The sequence below is a fragment of the Anser brachyrhynchus genome (assembly GCF_964034855.1).
Source record: "Anser brachyrhynchus genome assembly, chromosome: 9".
NCBI lineage: Eukaryota > Metazoa > Chordata > Aves > Anseriformes > Anatidae > Anser > Anser brachyrhynchus.
This window is the reverse complement of record NC_137703.1, coordinates 11,396,421-11,422,855: the sequence shown is the minus strand read 5'-3', so window position 1 is coordinate 11,422,855 and position 26,435 is coordinate 11,396,421. Positions and strand designations below refer to the sequence as shown.

The 26,435-nt window shown below is 44.0% G+C and overlaps 1 protein-coding gene across 10 annotated transcripts in view; it reads right to left on the bottom strand.

Annotated features, from left to right (window-relative positions):
* Positions 1 to 10,026: 10,026 nt before the first annotated feature.
* LPP (LIM domain containing preferred translocation partner in lipoma) overlaps positions 10,027 to 26,435 on the bottom strand; it is a 387,571-nt gene continuing 371,162 nt past the window's right edge. For all 10 annotated transcript variants that reach the window (XM_080603962.1, XM_080603958.1, XM_080603966.1 and 7 more), the window contains one exon: positions 10,027 to 24,968. In XM_080603962.1, coding sequence (XP_080460088.1) covers positions 24,840 to 24,968 — 129 coding nt within the window. In that variant the 3' untranslated portion in view covers positions 10,027 to 24,839. The remainder of the gene's footprint in view (positions 24,969 to 26,435) is intronic.

Here is a 26,435-nt window from a genome sequence, read left to right as displayed (position 1 = left end):
AGAGTGCTTTCACGAACAGGACAGAGGCAAACATCTGCCTGGACTAGTTTGGGTCCAGCTGGTCCCATCTTGTGGCAGGGCACAGGCCAGGTGACCTCTTGTTATGCATTGGCCTTTCCCATCCCAGTTTCTAGGTGCGTTTGTTCAGCTTTGCACCGTCACACGCCGTCCCCTCCCTGTGAGTTCACAGGAAGCTGGCACGCTGTTGAATGTGATGCTGAGCAAGCTGGCCCGGCTCGTGGAATCATTTTTTTTCTTTCGAGTAGGATGAGCTTTGAGATATACATAAATGTATAGAATACCAGAGAATATTTATTAGGGCTGAAATTAACATTGATTGGTTTGATTTTTGCTGATTAGGTAATTATGAAAACTAAAGGGGTAATCACCTTTTCAACGAGGAAATGAAACAATCATCCAAGCTAGACAAGTCCTGAGTTTCTAATTAGAGCAGGGGAAAAATAAAAGCTACGGGTGAAGATCAAAGAGCCATTTCTATGCCACTTCATCTCTCTCTCCAAGCAGACGTGGGGCTGAAACTTTTCCTGTCGTGCTCATCTCAGCTTTATGCATCTGTACAGTGCCTTGCAAGTGAGGGGAAACAGAAGAGTTAGCCCATGGACTAGATCACTGCAAGGAGCTGCTCTTGGCTTACTTCATGCCCAGAGGAGGAGGAAGTCTTCCCTAGGGCTCTCCAGCTCACCAGAAGCAGGGCCAGACCTATTAGGTCACTGACAGCTGAACACGGGACTCTCACAAGCCCTGCCCCATTCCCTTCCCCAGGTTTTCTCCCTGGAGCCACCTTGCACATCTGCAGTCCGTCAGGGGCTCTCTCCCCAAGGTGACCCCATGTGCCAGACCTGCTTGCTCGAAATCTGGTACATCTCCAGAGCTCACATCTCAGCACTCCAGGATTTCTTTCCCAGCTAGCGACATGGGAGGAGGCCACCAAGTGCAAACCTTAGCCTGACGCCGCGTGCCCTGCGACTGCAACCTCTCGTTGGTTTGTGTGTGGCTTGGACACCCATTCAAGTGCTGTAACTTTGTTCCCACCTGTGTTGTAAGCCTCCTAATGGAAACCAGGATGAAGGGAGGTTCTGGAAAGCCAGCTACCATCAATCCCTTAAAAATAAAACAAAGGTCTGTTCTCAGCTGCAGTGGCAGGAACGGAGCTTAGTCCCCCTGGCCCTTCCAGGATGTGGCTGAGATATATCAGGGAAGAGCAGCTGTCAGCATGGACGTGCCTAAAATTAGCTCAAAGAGAAGGTTTCCTCCATTTATTTATTTATTTGTTCATTAAAAGGCCCCCTTCTTATTAGATGCAAATTCAGCACAAAAGCTTCAAGCCAGTACAAAGGCGCTGCTAATATTTATCAATTACACCGAGAAGGAAGTCACAGCACCTTGTGTTTGAACTTCTGTTTAGTTCTAGATGATCTTGGGATAGAGGCGGTAAAGATAATGTTGATTCTTTGAAAGTCTGGCTGCAGGAATATCTTTGGAAGAGCTGTACTAAATGCAGCAGCTTCAGCTGAAGACCACTGCATCATTTATTTAGTGTTAGAGGTTCTCCAGGAAGGAATCACGGAAAATGAGTCTGTGACCTGAATTTATCTCCTTTCAGATATACAACACTTCCCCCCAGCAGGTTTCTTACTACACATAATGGCATTTTCTGCTTTCATCTGATAGCCAGCTTTTCCGTACCATCCATCTTTCCAACCTCCTGGTACCTTCAGGGCCTCCTTACCAATTTCATCCAAACTGGAGGGGAAGAAAGAAGATGGAAAGGTCGTGAAGATGCTAGATCCCTGCAAGTTTTTGTCAGAGAGAAGTACCTCAGGAAGGCCTTCTATGAGCAAAGAACTGCAGAGTGAATTCACTCCTTCTTAGACAGCAAAGAACCACATATGGCACAAATTCATAGGAAAGCAGGCTCGATTGCTTCTGCTGCTCAGGGGACCAGTTGTTAATTATAGAGCTCTCAAGAAAACCTTGGTTTCATCTCCTCTGTTTGGCTCATGCCACAGGGATTGAAATGAGAGTACCTATACAGACATTTCGAAGTAATGAATAAAAACCCACAACAACCCTTTGTGGAAAGACAAAGCAAAATTTCTTGTAATGTACCGATTGCATCCCACATATCCGTCTTAAAAAATACCATAATATTTCTTTGTGTTTATTCCTGGAATGAGCCTAAAAGGACACAAGTATCTGCCTTCAAATCCTTCCTGAAATCTCACTTTGTAGTGACCCACAACCATCTGAGAGCCAGTTTCCTGAGGCTGCTGCTTTGTACTGACTTGCTGCTCTCACAGCTGCCTTCTCCTGCTGCCTTTCATTTCCTACTGTGCTACTACTTTTTTTTTTTTTTTTTTTTGAGGTGAGGATTTGTCTTCACCCTTGCAATAAAGCTCTGGGCAAGACTGGGGCAGCTGGTTCCTACTGCAATATGAAGAGTCAATTAATGAAGCAGGCAGTAGTAGCAACAATAATTAATGTGGCTTCACAGCTGGAGATCACCGCTACACACGGTCGTGCTATCATACTGCATAGCCTGGACTAGTCTAGTGGAGCCATGCAGTCGTCTTTGTTTGCTGAGACTAGAAGGATTTGGACACAGGTTTTGATTTGTACAAGCACAAGAGGCCGTGGACTATGGCTATGTGCTATCAGAGTATAGATAATAGGTGGGCTGGAGGGCTGACTTGGGCCGGTCTCTTCTACCTAGAGCCAGTCTCAATATTCAAGGTCCAGGAGCAAAGTTTCCAGACCGCAGCTTCAATTCTTTTCTGAACTGCCGAGTCAAGGGGATGTGCAAGCAAGCTAGACCCTGAGGAGCTTATGGCTTTTTAATGAGAGTGGGAACTATTTATACTCTGCACAAGCTCTTCCCTTGAGACAGCAAGCCAGGTGAGGGCAAAAGGCCTGGTAGAGCTACCTGCCTGCCGTATCGTCATCCTCCTTTCCAGGAAAGTACATCAGAGAGCAGAAACTCAGGCAGCTCACGGTAAAACTGGCTTGAATAAAAACATCCCCTCACCCCATATCGCTCATCCGTCTGCTCTGATGGCATCAGCGTTGCTCTGAACAGCGCTGCGAGTAGTGCTGATTGCAGAGCAGCAGCAGGAAGATGGGAATCATTAAAAAGACTCAGCCAAAGCCCTGTAATTAATTAGTTAGAAAAGCATCTCGGCATTATTAGAGAGGCCTCAGCAGAGGAAGCGACACCTCCGTTCTAACAGACTCACCTTCCGCCAGAGCTGCTGCTGCAATGTTTGACATTGTGCTGGTGCAAACAGAAACTGGACGTCTGCGCAGCAGGGAGAGCAGCAGCTCGTGGGCTCTGCCCTTGGCCTGGGCTGTCCTGAGTGCTGGGAGGTTTCCCTGCTCTGCTGGTGTGCAGACAGCAGATCCTGGAAACGGCTCAGGTAGGGACGATTGCTACTCAACCAGGAAGACCCTGCTTTTTGCTGTGATTAAAAGCAAGCCCAGATTTCCCAGAAAGCTGTTTATCCAGGTGTTTGTGGTTATAAACAGCCAAGCATATACAAAAATGTCACCCAAGGCACTAGGAACTGATGTCTCCTGGGATCTAGACGTACGCAGGATGCTGCCATCCCTTGCAAACATGCACAGGCCGGCTGCATGGAGAACTGGGCCATGCTCAGAGCTGCATATTCATGGCATGCAAATGTTAAGCTACTTGCAAACTCCCACAGCTGTCATCAGCACACAGTATCATGACCATGAGCCCCAGAGATGGAATAATATCCTATGGGGAGCAGCAGGATGCTGCAAGATCCGCGTGTTGCCGAAAATAAGAGCATCAAAAGGAAGATGGAAACACAAGACTAAAATAGCCAGGATTGCTTTAAGGACTCTTAATTTCCTTTGGGGAAGGAGGCCAGACAATGTGGCTAGTACATGGGGCGAGGAGGCAGGAGGCCTGGCTCTCCCACTGACCTGCCGTCATACCTTTGGCAACCCTCTTTCTTTCCCATGTGCTAATTTTGCCCTTTTCCCACTTGGTACTGTCAGCCCCTAGGAATTCATAAGACTTCAGTTGGGCCTCCAAACACCATGATTTTGGCTTCAAAATCAAGAGTTATAAGTATATACATATGAATTATGGGCCTTTTTAAATGGTCTTGTGGTTTCTGACTCTTTAGCGATCGTATTTCCAACTGAGCGGGTCAGATTTTTATTTTATTTTATTATGATTATTATTATTTTAAATGAAAGCCAAGAATTTCACATAAACACAAGGCTCTGGCAGCTTGAGCTGGCAGTGCTGCCTGCTCTTCGTGTGTCCTGCCTTCTTAGACTGGGAGCGTCTGAGACATGGGCTGTCACTAGCCATATCTGCACAGCATCAAGCAAAACCTCCCCAGTCTCGGCTGGCTTCCCGCACTTCCCCTGGACAACTGAAAACAACCAGCCACTCTCCCAGCAGTTTACAGTGGGGATGGTATGGGGGATAGCTTCCCTGAGTTTAGCTTGCTTTAGGTTGCAGGTGACCAGCAGACTGGAAATGACCCAACAGTAAGCTCTTGGGGGAGATTTTTGGTGCATCCTATTTTGGCCCTGCTGCTGCAGCCTTGCCGAGGTGTTTCAAGTGCTCTTCAAGGCAGCAGAGATATTAAAAACCAAGAACATGTCCGTGCATGCAACTGCTGTTTTGTCTGCTGAGTTTCAGTCAAGTTCCCAGTCATTCTCTGGGCAGAGGTTTGAGTGGAAGACTGTGCTTTGCTGAGCTGCCTTGCTCATCCCATGATGTTGAGCAGCTCAAATCCCCCATGTTGTACCTTGCACATATGTAGATGTATCACGGGGAGCTCCCTGGCTGAGCAGCTGTCGCCTGCTCCACGATGACAAGAAGCATGTCTTCAGCTTTCAGCTCTGAAGCTCATCTCTTTACAAGTGGCTGCCAATGAAGATGTTCTCTGAATAAATGAACAAACTGCAATCTTTAAATGAACAACACATTCTTCCTCAGGTCAACTTTGCAAAGAAAGCAAATATTTCAAGAGAATATGGTTACTGCTCATAGCTCTCTGGAGCCAGCCTGCTAACTCTACTGCGGTGGCTGTAAATCTGACGGTGGTTCAGTTTAAGAACCTTACAGATGCTATTTCAGACTGATATAATGTACCATAAATGGGATTGAAAGCTCCCATCTATAGCAGACAAAGCCTTTCTGGTTCATTCAAACACTGAAGAAACAGACGATTGTGTATATGAGCATTTGGGCTCCATCCAAAAGTGAGTGATAGCCGAAAGAATTTACACATTCCTTGGCTGGGGAGCATGTTGATTTCAGAAGGCAGAAAAGGTAACACGAGGATACCAAGAGGCTGCCTGGCCTCACATTTCGTATTTGAATCTCACCCTTTGACTCACCTCAGACTCTCCAAAATGGAAGAGTCCCAGAAGGACTGAAGAGCCCTCGCCATAGATGAGGGTTTAAAGGCAACAAATCAGTTGGTCTCCACGGGGTGGCAAGTGAATAGTTAGCAGCTGCTCCCACAGCCTCAGGCTGGATTTGAGGGGGTACCTGTCAACTAAAGAGATAAACCAACATACGTAATATGTCAATCAGCTTGTGGAATGCGTTTCTATAAAACACCACGGAGAACCAAGTGACTCCTGAAAGGCTTCGGGGTTGAGATTCATCAGCTCTCAGTAAAGGCAGCAGCCACCAGACTGCCCTATAGCAGGAAAGGTTAAAAGCAAACAAGCAAGCCCAAATGCACACTACGGTGAGGGGCGCCTGCCTTCAAAGCGTGAGACCCCCCTAATTAACGGGGCTCAGGGGCAATGTTCCCCAGGGCAGACGGGAACAACGCGGGTACGAGAGGGCATCCTGGGAAGCCGTGGTCCTGGCGTCGGTCCCACGCGGGCCATAGAACGAGAGGGATCCTTGGGCTGATCGTGTCTGGCAGTTTCTGTGCAAAATGGGGCCAATTTGCTGGGAAGCTTCCCACCCCCAAGGAGGGAAGAGGTGGGCTGTGAGTTTAACAAACATTTTGGTATTTGGAAGTCATTCCCAGCTCTCGTTTAACACACAGACTGCATTTCCCATTGCTAACTGGCAGCAAAGAGCTCATCAACATTTAAATAAGAGGCTTGTTAATGCCAGCGTGAGGCAGGTTTGCATGCCAAGGCTGGCTAAGGTTTCGTGCCAAGGATTTTCTAAGAGAGAATTTCTCTAGGAAACTCCTTCAAAAGGAAGAACTCACTTCTGGTTAAAGAGAGCGAGGGCTTAATTTGAAGAGGTACTGAGCTGGTTAAGTCAAATGGATAGTGCAAGAGCTTGAAAGCCTGTGAAAATCAGACTCCAGCTTTTAAATCAATTAGCTGAAGAATGGCATGTGGTGTTTTGCAACTGATTATGCTTTCTGCAATTCAATAACTGAAAGAAAGAAAAGGCTGCACATAACCTCTTCCACCAGTGCCACTGATTTGCCCACTGATGCTCAATATGCTAGGGTGAGGCTTCAACTGCACCTGTTACCCTAAGCGTGGGATTATTATTTTCTACATATGGTCAAATGCACCTTAGTAAAGGAAGGATTTGCAATATTTGGCTCCGTTTCTAGATCTCAAATGGGTCATATGTATTGTGAACAATTTCCACTGTGACCTTCTTTTGAGCCTTCCCTGTGGAACCCGAGTCCCCATCTGAGCGCGAGGGGTGCAGGTTCTGGCAAAGCTAAATGCAGTCCTGTACTATACGTCTCTATAGCATGGTTTATTGCCTTTCCTTGTTCTGTCATATAACAGGAATAATGTCCGTGGTGTCGGAATATGCACATGGTAATTGGCTTTTGCTGTAATTAAATGCCTCGGTGCCAGCGTTTAATCAGCCGCCAAAGCCGTTTATTGCCTCATATACTGCTGCACCATGAGCATTACCCCTTAATTAGTTGCTGAAATAGTGATGATTTAGCAGCGTCTTTATATTTATACTTTAAGACAGCAGATTCAGTCCAACATCAACAATATTGCAAGATAAAAAAGCAGCACATTCTGCTATGCAGTGATTTGGCCTTATTTATTTTCCCTTACCTTGTGGAAAACAGTGTCATGTGCATCTCCTGGTGATGCTGCACTGGAGGTGCAGCTAGCACTTTGAAAGCAGTTGCTACATCTCTGCTCTGCTCCAGGATTGACCTCGTGTGTTTTAACTGGATTTAGCATCAATAAAACATTGCCTTTGTCCCCAGAAACTCTCAGCAGCAGCAGAGGTGCAGGCCTCCCCCACTTCGACTCCCTGTTACCCCGAGTGCCTGGATTTGGTCCAGCAGAGCAGGGGCAGCGAGCTCCCAGTCTTCCTCCCGAAAACTGCCTGGGAAAGGGAGCTCCCCTGTGTCGATGGAGGAGCAGCACCTCATCTTGCACAACCCCGGCAGGTTGTGACGGGTGACGCTGACAGCAGCAGCAATTCTACTGACAGCCTAATACAAACTCCTCTCCCCCCTTTCCCTGCTTGTTTGTGCAGCGGAGGTGGTGTATGCAGCAACTTGACGTTTGGTGAGAGTAGACAGTGGTGAAAGAGCCTGCTCACTGTGTCCTTTTGTCTTCTCCAGTTGCAGAAGTCTGGTCTGTGCTGGTCTCTCAGAGCCCCTCGACAGCATGAGAGGCATCTCTGGAGGACACTTCACCCTACCAGGAAAAGGTAATCCACGAGATGTTGGAGGAATGGCCCTTAGGAGGTGTCTCTCCCAGAGGGAGCCCTACACTCACACTGGACTCTTTTGTCCCAAACTATTAGAGATAGCAGAGATGAACCCCATCCAGAATGCCAATACTGCCTGCTAAGACACTCTCTGGGCAGATTCTCCTGGCTTTCCAAGTTTCACCCTGGCTCTGAAACCCCCAGGGAATTTTACAAAGCCCCTGCAGTCTCCTCAAAATTGTCTAGAAAGGAAGAGTCATCCTAGCTCCGTAATAAAACCCCACTTGTGATACAGAGGAAGTTAGCCTAGATACCTTTGAGACAAACATACAAGACCCATCTTTGTTTAAAGCCAGGTGGTTAAATCTGTAGTAGCAAGGATTGAATACAAGAAAGCAGCTGCATGATTGCTTCACCATTTGTCCAGGAATATCACCAACAGGGCAACATGTGGGGCAGCCAAATATTCTACACCACCTTCATCCCACGCTGAACCCTTGGTACAGCTAGCCTTGACACCTGGCTTAGATACACTTCACTCCCAAAGCTTTCATTGTCTTCAAAGGATTCCCGTTGCCTTTGATTACAAGAAAAGCAGCGCCAAACTATCAGACTGAGAGCTCCCCCACCCTTGGCCCTCACCTCTGGCCCTTGGCCTGCTAATGCATTTTGATTTGTGCGTGGACAACACATCCCTGGAACTTTTCCATCCTAACAAGTTTAGGAAAAAATACCTTGTGCTATAAAGGAAGTAATAATATTGAGTTTGAAAAAAAACTATACTGTAGTTTGAATTGACTTGAAAGCCTACAACATCACACTCCCTTTACTGCCAAGACAAAGCCCTTCAGACTCCCGTGTCCTGTAGGATCAAGCTGCGGGATTCATCCCTTCCTGAGGGAGAACACAGGCCCTTCCTAAAGTCCCCTGGGCACGGGGAGAAGGAGCTGGGAGTGAAGCTGCTGCTCGCACCTCCTTCCATGGCTAACAAAGCATCCCCTGACAAAACATAACCTACTAAGCAAGTCCTTTGTGTTCACTGGAGGTAGGAAAGGAAGCATGGGATTTAATTGCCAGCCAAGAATATTTAGCCTGGACATTAGGAAAAGCTGTCCAAGGGTGAAGACATTGCAGCTATGGAACAGACTGCAAAGGGAGGTTGTGGGATCTCCATCTGTGGATGTCTTGAAGGAGATGCCAATTAAATTTTGTAAGGAGGGACAAAGGGGAATGAGTTCAGCTATATTGTATGCCTTGGGATCTTTCCACAATGCTGCGAAAAACGGTTTTAAGAAAACTACCTTTGCTGATATGAATGCAGGACAGCATTCACCTCAGCTAACCCTGAAAGAAAAAAACCACAAAAACGCACAGCCCCCTCTACAGATTGGCTAATCAAACACTCACTTAACAAAGGGATGACAGACCTTCTCCACAGACTACAGAAGACTAGAGGGCCACCTCAGACATCAAATCTCTCTTCTAAGGCCACTGAGGTTCACCAAGATTAATCCCACCTGAAGACAGCCTGTGTAGCTCTGCACAGAAGATCTCTGAGAACAAAAGGCTTTTATAATAAGGTCCAAGGATAGAAAGTATAGGGAAACAGAAGTTAAAAACAGGGCACAGATATTTAACGAGTAAGAAGCAGCTTACCTGGAGACACACTGGATTCTCTCTCACTTGAAGCGTTTTGGTCAGGGAAAGAGCTCGGTGAGGGTTTGGTGCTGTGCCAGTTGCTTTGACTGGAGAGGTGAAGGTCAGGCTCTGCGATGAGCAGCAGTATTTTTTTTAAGCAGATTGGACTGGATGAGGAACAATTCAGGTTATTTACTGCAGTGAAAGCCTAGAAAAAACTTCCTAAAAGAGATACGCTTTGCAAACCACACTTCTACCCTCCCCGTAGTACTATGAATAATGCTCCTCCGTTCAGCTGCAAAGCAAGGTGCTTGGCTCTGCTGCCACCCCATCACAACTCAGCCTTGAGAATACTTGTGGGCAACCTCTGCATGTTAACCCACCTCTGCAGATTACCTCACGGCTCAGGAATGGAGTGCTCTCTTCTGCGAAAGCACACGTTTGTGAGAACAGCCCCGAATTTGTATGAGATGGTCAGTAAAAGCAGGGTGTAGCCTCTCTTGTGACATATCTCTAGCATCCTTGCTTCACCCAGCAGTGAAAAAGGCTCACTCTGGAATTAAGCATGTTAAAGAACCGCACAGTGAAATTTTGAATGTGAAAGAGAAAGATGAAGGATATGAAGCATAATTGCAGGTGGAGGTTGGGAGAAAGTAAATACCATTCGACTTGAAAAAATAATTTCACACACTAGCAAACAAAAATGAAATTTATAAGGAGTTTATTGGATTGGTAAAATGTAATAAAAAAGCATTTGTGATACTTCTTCTGCAAAGAAAAAAGGCATCTGGCGATTTTGCATATTTATTTTCCCTTACAAAACATTAGAAAAGCATAACTGATAAAATAAGGATAACAACTGAGAGAGCAGAGCAAAGAGGAAAATACATCTCAATATAATTGGATAATGCATAATAAAAATACAGAAAACACATGCTTAAAACAGCTTTCATTCTCTTACAGTAAAAAGTCATTTTACGTGTTGAATAAAAAATATACGCCGGTTGCTCTGAAAATTGCAGTTTAGAAGAGGTAACTAGCTGAGAACAAAATATATATATCTATATATATTTATAAATATAGAAAATGTGTATATGCTGTATCTGTCCTCAGAACAAACTGGAATAAATGGTTTTCAATTCATGCACACAAGTTACCAGAGAAAAAACTTCATATATAACCTAGCAGACCGATCCTGTAAGGTGCTGATTGCATTTCCTGAGTGCCCTCAAAGCCCTGTGGAAGTAGTCAGTGAAGGAGCCGAGTGGGCTTGTGGGTTCAGTGAGAAGGGAGGGGACTCAGCCTCTCACGGGAGGTGCATTCAGCAACTCGCAGGATTCGTGACAACTCCAATGACAGCAGGATCGGGCCCCTCACAGACTTGGGTGCTGCTTGTGCTCAGCAAGGGGTAACGCTCTGGTCCCCCCATGCTCTGACAGACAGGAGACCAGTCCCAAAAGCTCAAGTAATGTTACTTCGTTAGGATCTGAAGGCACGGAGTTTGCAGCAGAAGGCATCCCTTGTACAGGGAATGCCTCCTCGCACCCCTCTCTTGCCCAGATACCCAGGCTAGTGATTCACATTTAAAGGAAGATGCTTCCCATACCACTGAGAGCCTCTGTCTGCTGCTGCAGAACCAGGAGAAGGGCGAGCAGCCACGCTCCCCTCCCAGCTGCACCAAAGGAAACAACACAAAACCCACTCTATCTCAAGGGCTAAACCAACAGCTACCAGAAAGCTGAAATACCATCTCAAACCTGGCCTAATCATCCACGACCCATTAATATCCACCCAGTAAACATCATCACCAGCGAACCCTAGAGCAGACAGGTCCTACAGCTGGCAGGGATAGGCCCAAGCATAGCAGCAACAGAGGGCAAATACATTCCTGGGGGCATGCCCTCCTTGCAGTTTGGAATAGCTAAGCAGATCTCCCAGCCCATGAGGCATTTAGCCAAGAGGAATCCTTCTGGAATGACCCACATGTGGTTCGGACCCCCTGGTGTCAACCCACAGGTAAAGCCAATGTTAGGGATTAGGCTCTGAAATGCAACACATCTCTGCTGTTGGTTCTGAGCAGGAAGGTGCCGTTACCGACACTGCACTATCGGTACTCTGCCTCTCATTTCACTAACTGGAAGGAAGGCACCTGGAGGCTGCCCTCCAGGCTCTCTGGCAGTCTAGAACACAAACCACGGTGTGGGAAATTATAGGACCCTTAAGAAAGTTGAATTTTCACCAAGGCATATCCTATCTAGCAAGGTCAAGAGAAAATCCAAGCATGAATTTGCTCTGCCCATACCTCGGACGATTCTCAGTCCCCACTCTTCCAGAGGGACAACGGGGGTCATGGCGGTGCAGTCCCAAGCATCAAAGAATCACAGAATCAGAACCTTCCCTTTGCGGCATTTCCAATAAAGCTTGCATTTCCTCTCCAACTGCAGCTGGAAAAGAGCTTCCTAAAACATCTTTTTGGGGATTCAAAGTGAAAGCACATCAGCCTTTTTAACACAGTAGTGCCAGTCAAACACCCAGCCTTTGGTTCACCTTTGAATTTTCTCTAACGTTGTACAAAAAAGTGGATAATGGAGACCTTATAAAAGCCAATATTAAGCAAATAAAATCTCCAGATATGAATGACTCTGGAGCTCTGACAAGATTGAGATGTTGAAGGAGATACACCCTAGTACCTCCACTGCTGAACAGTTGTCTACCAGACAAGGTGGTGTAGTAAACAAGACAACAAGCTTTGCTCATCCCAATGGAGAACAAACAGATGCTCAAAATTAACCGCCTACTGCTTCTGTTCTGTATCACTCTCATGGTTCTCATCCCTGCTTGGCATTAGGGTTATTTCTCTGCTGCCCATGAACGACTACCACAGGTCTCTGAAAAGGCACATTGTGAAGAAAGTGGAATATATTTTTTTGTAAAGGCAACTCAGTTAATAACCTACTCCCCATCTTGCTGGTTGTGCTGCTTAGATGCTTGTCAGGTGCTTAGCTACTTGGCCACTGGGCACATTAGAAATACTACTTCTATATGGATAGATCAAAGAACTAGATCAGGCTCAAAGGACAAGGCAGAAAACATCCCTTTGCCCAAGTGGAATTGGCTTCCTACCCATGCAGAGCTGTCAGTAATGCACTGGCAGATGTGAAGCAGTGCCTCAGTTCTGTGCTTTCAGTCGGTACCATCTCAAATTGAAACAAACCACAACCTCTGGCTGTGCATTTCCGTAAAGCTGCTCATCTCACACAGCCCTGAATGAAACGTTAGCACAAAGGCAGCCTAATTGGAGCAGGATCCCCCTCCCCTTCCCTGCAAATCTTAATCACTGCACAGAAAACCCAGAGCTAACGGCAGAGAGAAAACACCTGTTTCTGGCAAAATACCTGCACTACAAAGACAGGATCAAGCCCTAGACTGGCTGCAGACTCAGCACAGGCAGCAGCTCTGGATATGGAGAGGATGAGGTGGGCCTTGGTTCATTAGGAGGATTTCCTCAGCCCTAGATCTGCACGGAACAGGCTACAGCGGTGTGGCAAGCCGGAGCAAACATCCGCCGAGGAGGTGCTGGGCTCTAGTTTAGGCAGCATGCCAGAGGGTGGCTTTTTTCTCATTCTTGATTGAGCAGCTGCCACCAAGGAAGAATATAAAAGCAATGAGGAACTACAATGAATGCCCATCTCCCTTTCATTTTGAAATCCGAGCACTTTCCCAAATGAAGGCATTCCTCCCACATAGACTTCATATTTGGAAAACTTCCCCGTATCAGAACTGGAAAATATTCTGATTGCATTTTCTAGTCCTAAAATCTGGGTGTGCTTTCCTGAAGAGTTCCTAACTTTGTTTTAATTCAGTGCCCAAAACAAAATGGTTCCGGACCATATAAGGACCAGATCAAGCCTAGGACCCAGCTAGAAATTGAATTAAAAAAAAAAAAAAAAAGACATCACTAAAGAGCACTTGGTCCTGACTACCAGAAATGCTGAAAAAGCAAAGCTTCTGTACAACAAAATTAGCACAAAAAGCAGAAACTTAGCCACTAAAAAAAAAAAAAGAGCAATTATAACCTTTAGTCTTTGCCATGTTTATTATTTTCACCTCTCTGCTCCCAGATGAAATGGGGCTGCTCAGTTCTCTTTCCAATTCAAGCCGGCCTTGCTCGCTGGGCTGTCCCGCTGCTGGCACGGACCTGCGGAGACACGACTTCCTGCACCTCGGGGGAATGCTGAAGTGGGGCTATTTTTTAAACATCAAACTATTCCTGTTCAACATACACTCTGCTACCAAAAATAAAACAAGCATCCGAGTCTTTAAACAAGCGGACTGACCCTTTATAGTTTCACAACAATATTTTAAACCTGGGGTAGGCGGGATGGGAATGGGAATACATTTTCCTACTTAGGGCAAATAATGAGGAAACCTACATTTCTGGATACGAAACGCTGGGTATTAACAAATCGGAGGGCTGTTGCTGAGCCCGTTCTGCCAGCCAGCCCCTGTGAGAAAAAAACAGCAAGAAGGGTTTTTTTTTTTTTCACTGATGAACTTAGAATGAAAAGAGGGGCAACACGCGGGAAGGGAAGAGGAAGCCAGGTACATGGCATGGAAATGACTTGCCTGGAGCAAGCACACAAGTAAGCAGAAAAACGGCAAATACAACCTGTCTCCTTATTCCCTTTAGCCTTGTTCCCCCAAACTAGTCTGGGAACAAACGGTGGGAAGAGGAGGGGGGAGCAGCAGTCAGAGCAGGGCAGATGCTCCAGTTTAAAGCGTATCTTCCCGAAGAGGAACCGAGGCTGGGGGCAGGGGAGATGGCTATTATTAATGTCCTTCCGTATATAGCAAAGCAGACATCCTGCATAATGGCAACACAATACATCAATAATAGCCCAAGAATAGCTTCCTACCGTTTTTTTCCCCTGACAGTTAGAAACATAAAGAGAAAAATCAAGCTGCTGAGATAAATAGCTGAGTCTCCACCCCCACCTCAAATTGCCTTGGCATATTTTAAGAGATAAATGGTTCTATGAGAAATTTAAATAGCTTTCTCTTTTCTTTTTTGGCAGCTGCAAGAACTGGGTCAGGTGTAGAAATTATTAATTTTGAAGCCTGAAAAACCCATGTTTGAAAGTAAGTTTTTTTTCCCTTTAAAGCATCAACTTTCTTAGAAGTAGAGTTAGAAAAAATTAAAAAATAATTGTGCTTTCTTTTTTTTTTATAAGTCATACCAAAAATAATTAAATAACAGTGCAAGCTGCAGAAAAGGGATGATTTGCATAACGCTTTAATGGACATTAAATGTATCCATAGTGGGTTGCTAACATTTTTTGCACAGAATAACAGTGTTTGCACAATGGCTTTTGTTCCTCTTGATCAAACATAGCGCTGGGAATATGGCTTGAAGGAAAAGACTGGGGGACACCCCTCTCAAGTTCTACCCTGACTCGAGAACACATTTTAAAAGAGAGAAGAGACAACCGTGGGAGCGACCAGCACCAAGGACTTTCGCAAGGAGCTCATTTCCTCATTGCCAGGCCTCAGGACTGACATGCCAGGGAGCTGACCTGCTTGAGGCCTGCTTGCTGGTGCTCAGTGCTGGTCAACCTGGTGCTGAGCTGTGGGTAAATCGCTGCCTTCCACTTCCACTCAGGTTACTGTTGTTTTACATCGGTATCAGCATTTGTAGCTCAGCTACTCTGAATGCTGCCAAAAGCCATCTCCCTCCTTGTGTCATATCTGGAAGGATCTCTTTGCAACCATAAGATCCTGAATCTTACAAAAAAGCAAGGCGAAATCCTGTAGAAACAGCTTGGAGCAAAGAAAAGCTGATACATAAACTCCCTTGCAGGATAGTACACTAGTTAAGACCTGTAAAAGGTTCAAATTTCCAGTCCTACAAAGACTCCGAGATCTCGAAAGATACACAGCTGGCGCACAGCCTGCTCCCTTTGCTACATGCCTGGTAAAAATCTCTTCTGTGTCCCAAAGCAGGCAGATATGTGAGGAGGAGCATGCCTCATTGCTGGATCTCCGCAGGGCTCGCCGCTTGTGCTGTTCTTCCCTTAGTGACCAATCAAAAATTTAAAAGGTGACAAAGACACATGTAAATAGAACTGCAATGCCTAGAAAGTCAGAGCACAGATAGGATCAGAAGACAGACTGTAATTACAGGCCCTGCTACTTATTACATAGGCCAGTTGTGTTACATGAGCTTTCTGTGGAAACTTCCTGTGTAATTAATAAAGGAGAAACAAAATACTTTTGCAATCACTTTTCTAGATTTCACTGTGGGGGTCCAATCCTGCCATCCTGGATTAGCTCTAATCATAGTCAATCTTTCTCTGCATAAACTGAAGGCATCTGTTCTGTAAGACGTGAAAAAAAAAAAGAAAAAAAAACTTATTGCAAACCTACACCACGCAATCAAGAAGGAAAGGAAATCGATCCTGAAAACCCCCACCCAGATTGTAATCTGACAATGTTTTCAAGACATCTGGCAAAAAAGGAGAAGAAAGAAGAATGTTATGAAATATTTAAAACCCTACTTCCGTCAGGAATACATGAGAGGGGAAAGGTGAATTTGAAAAGGCTGCATTATTTTTAAGCCAAAAATGAAAGCACCACTGTTTGCGTAGGAGCACAAGATGCCCTTGGCCCAAGCCAGAGCTGTCCTGAGAAAAAGCACCAGGCACTGATTTAACAGGGGCTGGCATGACGAAGTCCAGGCTGCAGATGAACAGGGCCAAAGAAGCTGTCCTGCACACCATGGCATGCACCATGGGACTTCAAGGATAAGGCAAATGAGAGCGTTGATAATACAGTAAAATATCTGAGTGTACACAGCCCATCACTGATCCTCATCTAAAGCTTCAGTCAGATTTTCAACAGAGATGGGAAACAGATGCAAGGAAGGATTTCTCCTAAAAACATTTCTCTTACTACTGAGATTCTTACTAAAGACCCAAACTGCCCTGCGAGATCTGAGATGCACTGAGTGGCACTTTGCTTTGTTCCTGCATCCAGGATCTTGCCCTCTCCACCTGCAAATCCCCACCAGCATGAAGAATGTCTCCAGAAAGATCTTAGCCAAGCCTGACCGCTGGGCTAACCGGCCAGGCTGAGCAACCTGCACCACCAAAAGCAGGTTGAGGCTGTACATCAGGAGGGGAGCAATGAGGCAGACAGATGTGCAGGAGTTAGGATGCTCAGCAGCGCCTTTGCCTTGGTTACATCCACCTGCCTGCAGTACAGTTCCAGTGGAAACCATAAAAGACTTCAGGACAAGTGCTGGGCATACAAATGGGATCAAAACGGTCCTGATAAGCTGAAACAAAAGACACTTTGGAACAAAACTGGCACGGCCACAATCCCCACAACGCTTGTGTAAGACAGCAAGAAAGAACGCCTAGAACGTATTTATCAAAAGCCATTTTATGCAGATTTTTCCTTCTGAATATTTAAGATGTGGTGAATATTAAACTTCAGAGATTCTTAATACGTTCCAAAGCCCCATGGACCTTTGAAATGCTAGCTCATCAATATGCAACATCTAATCTTGTCAAAAAAAAAAAAAAAGAAGGGAAAAAGAAAAGCTATTTATCCTTTGCTCGTAGAGGTTACAGAAAGAATCCCAAGAAAAAAAAAAAAAATACAAACAAAAAATCAAACTTCCAGCATCTTATGCAATAGGTTAAATTTGCACTGGTTAGGAAAGTTTCACTTTCTGCAAGGAAAAGGGAAAGTGCCTGTATGCGCGTTGCTGCTGGAAGCTTCTTCTAAAGTGTGAGGCTGAAACTGTGTAGCTGGATTACAGTAAGTAGTTTATTAAGAAACCAAGGCTTGTGGCTTTGCATCCTGTTTCAGTCAAATGTAGTCTCAGGATCCCCCCTCCACAGGCCAGCAGACAGTGCGCCACCTAAAAATCCATTCTTGTCCAAAACACTGTGGTTAAAATGGCTTTGCTTGTTTATAAAGTTTAGTGTTTCGTATCGCTTGCATCTGACCTTCAGCAGAAAGAAAAGCTCAGTTAAATTGTGCAAATATGTACCAAATGGGAGCAAGGGAAAGCGGCCAAAAATGCTGCATGAGCTTTTGCAGGGCTGCAGCCTTTTAGGAGCACCAGTGAGATGAACTGGATGAGAGGCCAAATTGATTTAGGCTGCAGGCAGGGGCTTTAAAACACCATGACATCCAAATTCACAAAGAAAATGTTCTGTTACTGCAACCCCAAATTTCCTGCACATGAAAACACTGTTTTCTTTCATCTTTGGGAGATGCTCATTCTGTAATCCGACATTTAAAAATGAACAAACAAACAGGAGTCAGCTGACAAAGGATTCTTGCTGGTGAATGGAAGTAGGTCACCGAGTGTTCTGCCTTTACAGCCTGGCTTAATATTAGTGTCGTACACAAAACAGTAACAAAACTGTGCTGGAGACAGGGAAAGGACTCTAATTTTGTCTTTTCTATGAAAATTAGCATTAACATTCTGCATTAATGTGCAATGCCTCCCCAGTACCCGATATCTGGATAATTAAAAAAGAAAAACACAAAGCAAACCACGCACTAAATTAAACAACAACAAAAAACCCTTACTGGTCAGCCTGCATTTAAAGACATCTAAGTATGAGTAATCGAGCAGAGAGGAATTTTCCTGAAGGAACATAAAAGAAAATGAAAGCTCCACATACAAGACCAAATAAAATCTTCTGTCTCTCACGAATGCAAATGTTGGCTGCCCTTTTACACAAACATATTAAAGGAATAAAACTGGAGGAAAAGAAATAAAAGAGGGAAAACTAATAAATTCATTTTTGGAGAAAAAAGATTTAAAAACAAACTATCCTTCAAACAAATTTCTTCATGATAAGTCCCTGCAATCATGTGGTTCTAAATTACATGGTTAAATATGACTGAAAAAGTAAGGCACAATTTCACAATCATTTTAAAAGCAATAATTATAATCATTTTCTTTGATATCCATATGGCAGGCCACTGATACTATGGATGCGCAAAACTACTTGATTAAAGATCTGGAAAAGTTTTTCCGACTACTAGCTAAGCCTTGCAATACCTCTGTGAAGTAAGTAACATACCATCTTCACTACAAGGACGAGAGCATGTTGAGCAAATGGAAAAAGAGGGTAAGATTGCCACTTGTGGACAAAAGGGAGGGCAGAGACAAAGCAGTAGAGCCTCCAAGCACCATGTTCCCAGTGAGGGATGTTAACCCCTGGAAATGTAAAGGTAATGACACCCCTGGGGCTTTTGTTTCCTTCCTCATTTTATGAAAGATCTACGCGTGATGAGAAATGTAGACAAACAGCAAAACAGGAAAAAAAAAAAGAGTTTGGACTAAGAGCTCTTGATATCAGCGATCAGCCCATGGGATAGTTGCCTATACACGTAACACGAAGCCAAAAAGAGACCAGGAACACACAGCCAGGAACAAAGTCCAGTGGGTATAAGTAGCAGTGCTTAATATTTCAGCCTAAACATTTCTTAGTTGTAGCCCCACAACCACCTTACGTGTGCACGTGAGTCCGTATGCCAGAGTGGTCTGCAGGTGTTTGAGCTTAGTGTTTGCAAATCACAGCAGAGAACCTGCAAGCTGAAATGAGAGCTGTTCCCCAAAGGCCTTCAGGAAACCTACTGAGCTTATGGCTTTCTCTTGGGTTTTTATATGTCAGGAGAACTTTATAATTCCACAAGTGTTAAGTCTTCTCTCTCTCGCAGCACTCGGAAGCACCAAATGCCAGACAGGCAATTGACTGTTGCAAACTCAAACTTGAAATGTTGAGGAAGACAGGTAATATTTCAAGAAACGTTTAAGGAGAAATGCCATTCCCAAGCCCAGAATGGTGAGGAAGTTCAATCGTACCTCTTGATCTTCATGGCAGCTGCAATAATGTGCTTATATTTTTCACTAATTTTAAGAAAAAAAATGCAATTGCCACATAAAAAGTCACAGGCACTCTCCATAGCCAGGCAGTCCATGGCTTTAAGAAAAACAAACCCAACAGAAGTAATGCTGTTATTTTAAGAAGAGTCACATTATTTGGATTGTTCTGGCAAAGGAAACAGTGACTTCAAAGTTAGTAAAGCCAGTCAAAAATAGGGGGGTAAAATACCTTGTGAAAAGTTTCAAAGCTTTTTTTCTTAAAATTTTACTTTACCAGGCCTAATACTGAATCATTTTCCAAGAACACGTGCTTTAAAAAAATAAAAAAGGGAATTTTTATCCAAAAAAGTTTTCAAAACCATTACAGAAACTTTAATTTACCAGCAGAAGAAACCCAAGAACTACAAAAAATGAGGGAGACATGGGTTTTTGAGAAATGAAAATATTTGTTAACAACTCTGAAATCTATTTAGATAAAAATTCAATATGGTTTTAATTATAACAGCTAGAAAAACTGTTGTGGATAACACTGAAAAGAGAGTATCTCATTTAAAAAACGGCACTTCTGACATCACATAATTTAGTGTAAAAATTGTGACCAGCTCTAACTGGAAATAGTGTTCTTGCTCACAGCTCTCTTAATTTGTACATTACTAACCTCCAGATAGTTCTAAGTAGTTCCTGCTATCCTTTGGCAACAAACCCTCAATTACCATCACTAGTGTTTTCTCTTGGGAATTTCACCACAGTGAGATTCTTCAGCACATCCCTCTGCTAGCCCTGACTTACAGTATTGAAAGTTATATCAAATGTAGTCAGCACAACTCTGGGAACAAATAGCAAATCAACGTGACGAACCGACTGCTGGAAACAGATATCAATAAAAAAAAAAACAGTTAAAAACTCAAATCCTTTCTCAGCCAAGGCATCAGGTGTCTAACACGGTTACTGAAGGAAGGTGAAGACACAGAATTTCCCTCAAAGACTGTCTCTGGGGGTCCTGTTAGCCCACATTTGCCGGACCGTCTCAAAATCAAAAGGATCAATACCATAAACCCAGCATTTATCAGCCCTAAGCTAGGCTTGGCTCACCACGGCCTAGCAGGAAGGAGCAGATTCAAAGAGATTTCAGTATGATTTGTTGCGTACTCTCTTCAGCTGCCACCAATTCTCTAAAAGACACCTTTTCCTCATTCTTCTCAGGCACATTTTGCTGGTAGGCAGAAAGTCAACTTGAGGCCTGTGTCTCAGGGAAGCCTTGCTCCTGCCGTCAGGCTGAACACTATCATGTAGAGTTCACTCTGATAAACACTTTGCTACTCCCACACCTCTATGATGAAGTCATTACCCAAGTGTTTTGCAGCTGTGATAAAAATCTAAACTAAAATATTAAAAAAAAAATTAAAGGTGCATTATCTGATATGCTAAAGCAATGGTGTTGCTTTCTGTTTTTAAAAGCAACGTTCAGGCAATGATTAAGGTAAGTGACAAAAAAACCCATCACATTCATAAAATACTAGTGTTAACCTTGGGGATATGCTTAAGGATTGGGCTGTAACCAAGGCAACCCAATCTTTCGGAGAAAGTTTAAGTAGTCACTTAAAGCCATGGTTCAAAGATACAGTAAATCTGGCTGGAGGGCTACTTACGACATAGGGAAAGTGCCACAGCCACCTGACACGAAGCACTGATCTTGTAATAACTCACCCCCCCATTCTCCACGTGTTGCATTGGGTCATCTCCTGTTTGCCCTCCTCCAGCCAGCATGAGGGCGACGCAGGAGCTGCATCGTGTGTTCAAGCTCATTTGACAGAAATTTGTGCCCACATCCTACCCAACTTGAATCTGCCTGACTGGGCGATACAGAATCAGTCTGGTATCAATGACTGTACACCCATGGCTTATGTCATACCATGCAATGGCTTTAAGCCTATGCTTAAACAAACCCCGTGGGCTTAAGCATTTTGCTAAATTAGAACCTGATCCTGGCCCCTCTTGGGCGCTATCTGGCCACACAAATCATCGGATCAGGCCCTACTCGCCAACAAATGCTCAAAAAGCCAAAGCAGCACAAGCAAAACCTCTGTAGACTCAAACAGAGATGTGTGATCTTCCAAATCTTTCTGAAAGGAACAGTTTCGACATTACCACAGGCACAAACGAAGTGATTTTTATCATGGCTAAGAAGTGCACCTTAAAAAAGCAAGGCCTCTTTGGCAAAATAAAGTCCTTCTTTGGAACAGATAAGTCAGGTTATATTACAAATATGTGATAAATATTGTGATGTAGCAATATCCCAGGGGTTCTTAATTACAGTTCAAGTAAGATAACTCCACCAACATTTCCTAATTAAACCCTGATGCATCAGAGGGGAGATTTCCATGCACAGGTGGGTGATGAGACCCTCAGTACATACGTGTACATATATGTATACATACATATATGCACTACCTTTCAAATATATTTATAGCAATTTTAGAAGCCAAAAGAACGTGCATTAGAGAAAATGAAGATGAGCTTTTTGGACACTCACTCCTTCCAACAGGCAGATGGCTTTGGTGTTTCAGAAGTAAAAACAAAAGCACGACAGTACCTTTGCCCAGATATATCAGGTAGAGAAATTAGCCACAGTACCTCATATAACACTGCCCAATCTTTGTCAACTGCTTTCCATCCGTGGGGTATTTTATGTGTGAAAAGTTTGGCTCTCACCTCCCTGCACACCAGCCCAACTCACCACAGCACCCTAATAACACAGAGATTCAGATCTAGACCTCCTGGCTGGCCCTTGGCTTTGAAATGGGCTGGAATCCCAAACCTACATACCAGCAAACTTTTCTGGAAAAAGAAAACAGAACTCCAAAATCGGTAGTTTGGGCCAATCCATGATTAGTTTAATTCCCATAGCATCCCTGGGAAGTTGTAAAGAAACCTCGTGCAGAAGATGAGAAGCCGTATGACTTGCTCCAAGTCCAGCCTATGGCAGAGCCATAAAAGCCCAAGGGGCTCTGGACTTCAGTACTCCTGAGTCGTGCCTGCCTGCAGACTGTGGCCAAATTAGCTCACTTCCATCAGTTACCCCACTGTTATTTATGAGAGTCTCATCAGCCACCTGATTTAACGCTAACAAGGAGGAAGTTCAGAGCTGTGTTTGCAGCCTGATGAATGGCTTCTTCTGTGCATGCCTGCAGAAATGTAAAATCCTCCATAGGGATACAACAAGTGTTAGCAATCCCAGCTCTGAACTCCGGCGTTTCTATGGGGTTAATTCAAACTGGATTTGCTCAATAGTTGCCAGGGTTTTTGACTGGTGGTGGTGGGGACTGCCTGTAAAGAAGCGAGCTCAGAAGTATCTTACGTGCCATGGTTCAGGGAGCAGGAGCCCAGATGGAATCTGGCAGAAGCCACAGTGCAAAAAAAGTCTGTTAACGTATAAGGCAGTAAAATTCTTGAAGGCCAGGGTAGAAATCTAGTATAAAAAGGCAAACTGCTTCAGCACAGTCACTACGGTGGAGAATGATTTCTATTGCTTAATGATGCCACCCTTCTACAAAGAAGGATTCATTTTGAGCTGTGAATTTTGGGAGTCTTCCCTGACACCAATGCAGCTTGCCAAAATACAGAAATACCTATCTGAAACCTCTGTTCCTTACACAGTTTGTATTTGAATTTACTGTATACAGCTAAAGCTATTACAGTTCACAGTGTTCTTCCATAAAGGTTAGTGCTAAACTGAAAGGAAATGCACCATTTGCCGGAGCTGCAGTGAGTATGTCATTTTTTTCTTCTTTGTTTCTTACCAGCCTAGCTCATCTAACTTTCCTTTTTTTCCAGCATTAGTAGGTATAATTATATCAGGCTTCTGTTATAGAGATTAAAGATGAAAGCACCGCATTCTCATTGCTTTTCAGTGGGTGCATGAAAAAAAATTTCTTGTAACACTGTTGAAAAGTGCCAGTTTGTCACTAATATGGTCAATCAGCCTGCAAATGTTTCAGTTCTGCTTCTTAATTTGTTAAGTGCAAATAAAGGTATTCTCTTTGATTACATCTGCAAATAAGATATTAATGTCAATTCAGTGATATGAAAATTACTCCCTCACTATGTAATTTGCACCTGAGTTATTAAGGGTTTCATAAACAAGAATATTATAGCTGCTCAGAGTGAGCTGCAAATTTATTATTTAATTAACAAAACAACAAAAAACACAAAAACTCCATCAACATGAGGGGAAAAAAAAAAAGGTTATCTGTGCCCAGCTTTTTATTTACCTTGGCATATGTATTAACTCCGGACAGGAGATGAAAGTGCTGCTCCTGGCCCAGCACTCTTTTGCAATGACATTTTACCAGCGAGAAGTAATAAGTGGCTGGGATGAAAATGAAAGAAAAAAATGCTTGCTTTTTGGGTTGGCACAGAGAACAGTTTAACACCTTCTTTAACTTTTTTAAAGATAAAAATTGAACGACTGCATGTATTTAGAAAGGTCCTTTTGCCGTTGTTGAAATAAGATACCTTTTTTAATGAGAACTCCAGATTGTGCACGTTACCATCAGAGAAACATCTATCCCAAGGCCTGCTTCAATCCCTGTTACAGTTGAAGAAAAATCCTCCCCATCGCAATAAACAATGGAACAAGACTGCACTGCTTAAATATCTACCCAGAAACCAGCGCTGACATTGGTCCCACTATAATGAGTGGCATAAGATGTTTTTGAGCATCGCTTTCTGCACTGCAGTTCTATGTAGTCTTTTTTTTAAACTACTGGGATTTTTAAAAAGTGTTTCCAGCCCCAGATTCTTAAAAGACCTTCTCAATGAACAAGATTGACTTATACCTCTAGTAAATCAAAAGCACATTGTGTGTGTGTGTGTGTAGTGTATTCAAGCTTATGTCTTTCTGTGATTGCTCATTTTGTGAATTGGAAGCATCACTACTGAATAAGTTTATGCAATAGCAAAATATAATTTCATAAGAAAAAGAAAAAAACCTATAGAACTGGAAGGGAATGGAGACAAGTAAGGGCCTAAGGCAAAAGATTCAGACAACAAATCTGTGTCCCAAATATACAAGGTCACATCTACACTCTTAGGCGCAGCATGGCTGAAGTTGTATTGTTTGTGATGTAATGAGAGGAGCACTGGTTCTACTCTCATACTGGTTTCATACCTTCTGTGACAGTGGAGCTACTTCTGCTGTGACCCAGATACTATTAAAGTCAAAGAGAAGCTCCCCTGTCTTCAGTGAGAGCTGATCAAGTTTTCAGAATGACTTAGGAAAAGGGTCTAGCTCAGCCACCTTTCACCAGTTCAGACCTCCTTCTACAGGCAGATAACTTAGGTGTTATCACCACTTGTCACCATCAACTGCAGAGACAGCTGGTGGTCTGACTTGCCACCATCCTGGAGAATCACGTCTAAATTAGGTGCCTATTGCAGGCAGTCTGAACGTGGCCTGAAGAACTGCCCTCTTGTTCCAACGCCTTCCAGTTTTACCTTTTTTTTTTTTTTTTTAAACAGAGTTTCAGACCCTAGGCTGGAAAGAAATCATGCAAAGCTTGTGCAATTCCCCCAGAAAGGCATCCTGGGGAGGGTCACAGTTGATACTCAGAGATCAGTGCTGGCCTTGGCAGTCAGAGCCTGGATCCGAGCCGAGTTGCAGGTCTTGCAAAGGATGTGCCCGTCCAGAGGGTAACAGCCCTGATTGTCCCCTTCAGACAGGAGGCCGCCGCAGTCCTAGGAAACAAGCAAACAGCAAAAGCAAAGTAAATAAGAAATAAGAACAAGATTAAGCAAAGAATCTCTTAGTCAAAGAAGCTCTCTCCTCACTCTCCACCTTGTAACAGGATCCAGCCTGAGTCAGCGTAAAGCAGAAGCTGAGGTACGTGATGTCTTTCATGATTAAGCCATTTCCTGATAAGAGACAATGCTGCAGAGAAGATGGGTTCCCAAGCTCTCTGCTGAATTTAATCCAATTGAAAATAAAAGGAGATTACTCCCTTCACATTTCTGAGGAAGGAAAGGTCGTTGCATTGAAGAAAACATCAAACTTAAGCACATATTTAATAATGCAAAAAAAGATAAAAAAAAAAAAAAGGAAGCATCCCCAGGAAGGAAGTTCAGTACTAATATCTGACTACAGGTAATCTCCTTGGAAGAGTTAATGCCACAAAGCTACAGCATCCTTTCCAGGGTGACAGCTAAGCAAACTCCCTGCCTGTCTCCCATGACCAGAACTGCCACCTGTGTTTGTATTGCTGTTGGTGCAAAAGGGTGTGCCTGAGAGGAGGATTTCGCTGAGACAGGAACAGTGGAAACCCCAAAAAAAGGCCCAAGCACTGTCCCAGAGAACTCTATCTATATATTTTCAGGCTGACTTAAGTATAGCTGCTAGGAAGACTCCTCATTGCTCCTCACGGTGTGTGTGATCAGGCAATCATTTGGGCAAGGACTACTGATGGAGCTGCAGCGAGAGGATTACAGTTTGCTTAGAGGCCATGCTTCTTCACGATAAATCTGTGTTTGTAAATACACCTGGCAAGCAAGTGGTAGAAAAAGGAATGTAACCATTGCTCCACTTGAAATAGTTGAGGCACGTGGAGGTGAAGGCCAAAACACACAAGGATTTTCAGAGATTGCAAAAGGCTTCTGTACCTCACTGGTGTGGGAGTCTAGCTCTCATCTTTGTTGTCTTACCGACATGCGGTGCCTGTGGGAAGACCTACATTATGCAGAGATCATAGCGCAGCAATCTCTGGAACAGCAAATCCACACGAATACTTCAGGTCAAGCCCGCAGCAGTTCAGTTGCCCATGAGATGATGCTCCAAGCTAATAATGTACTGTTTTGGGACCTATGTTGGACTTCACTGAGCCATGTGTCTGTCCTCAGCTATCCACTGCACCTACTCCTGACATTCATGTATGAAGCCTAGGTATCTCAACAGCCAGCATGAAGAAATGCTGTATGATGAATTAGACTCTGCAAAATTTAGTGTACGAATGCCCCAATGCATTATGAAAACTAGGCTTAAGTAATGGGCTGAACCCTGGATGCCAGTGTCAGACTGAGAAGTGAACCAGATGCCTCCAGTCTTAGCCAAGATCTTTAAGCCAGAGTCCATCCTTCTTTCCACTTGGATATTAAAACCTGCAACTGCGATAAGAAATACGTTCGGTCTCATTTTCTTACCCTGCCATCTGG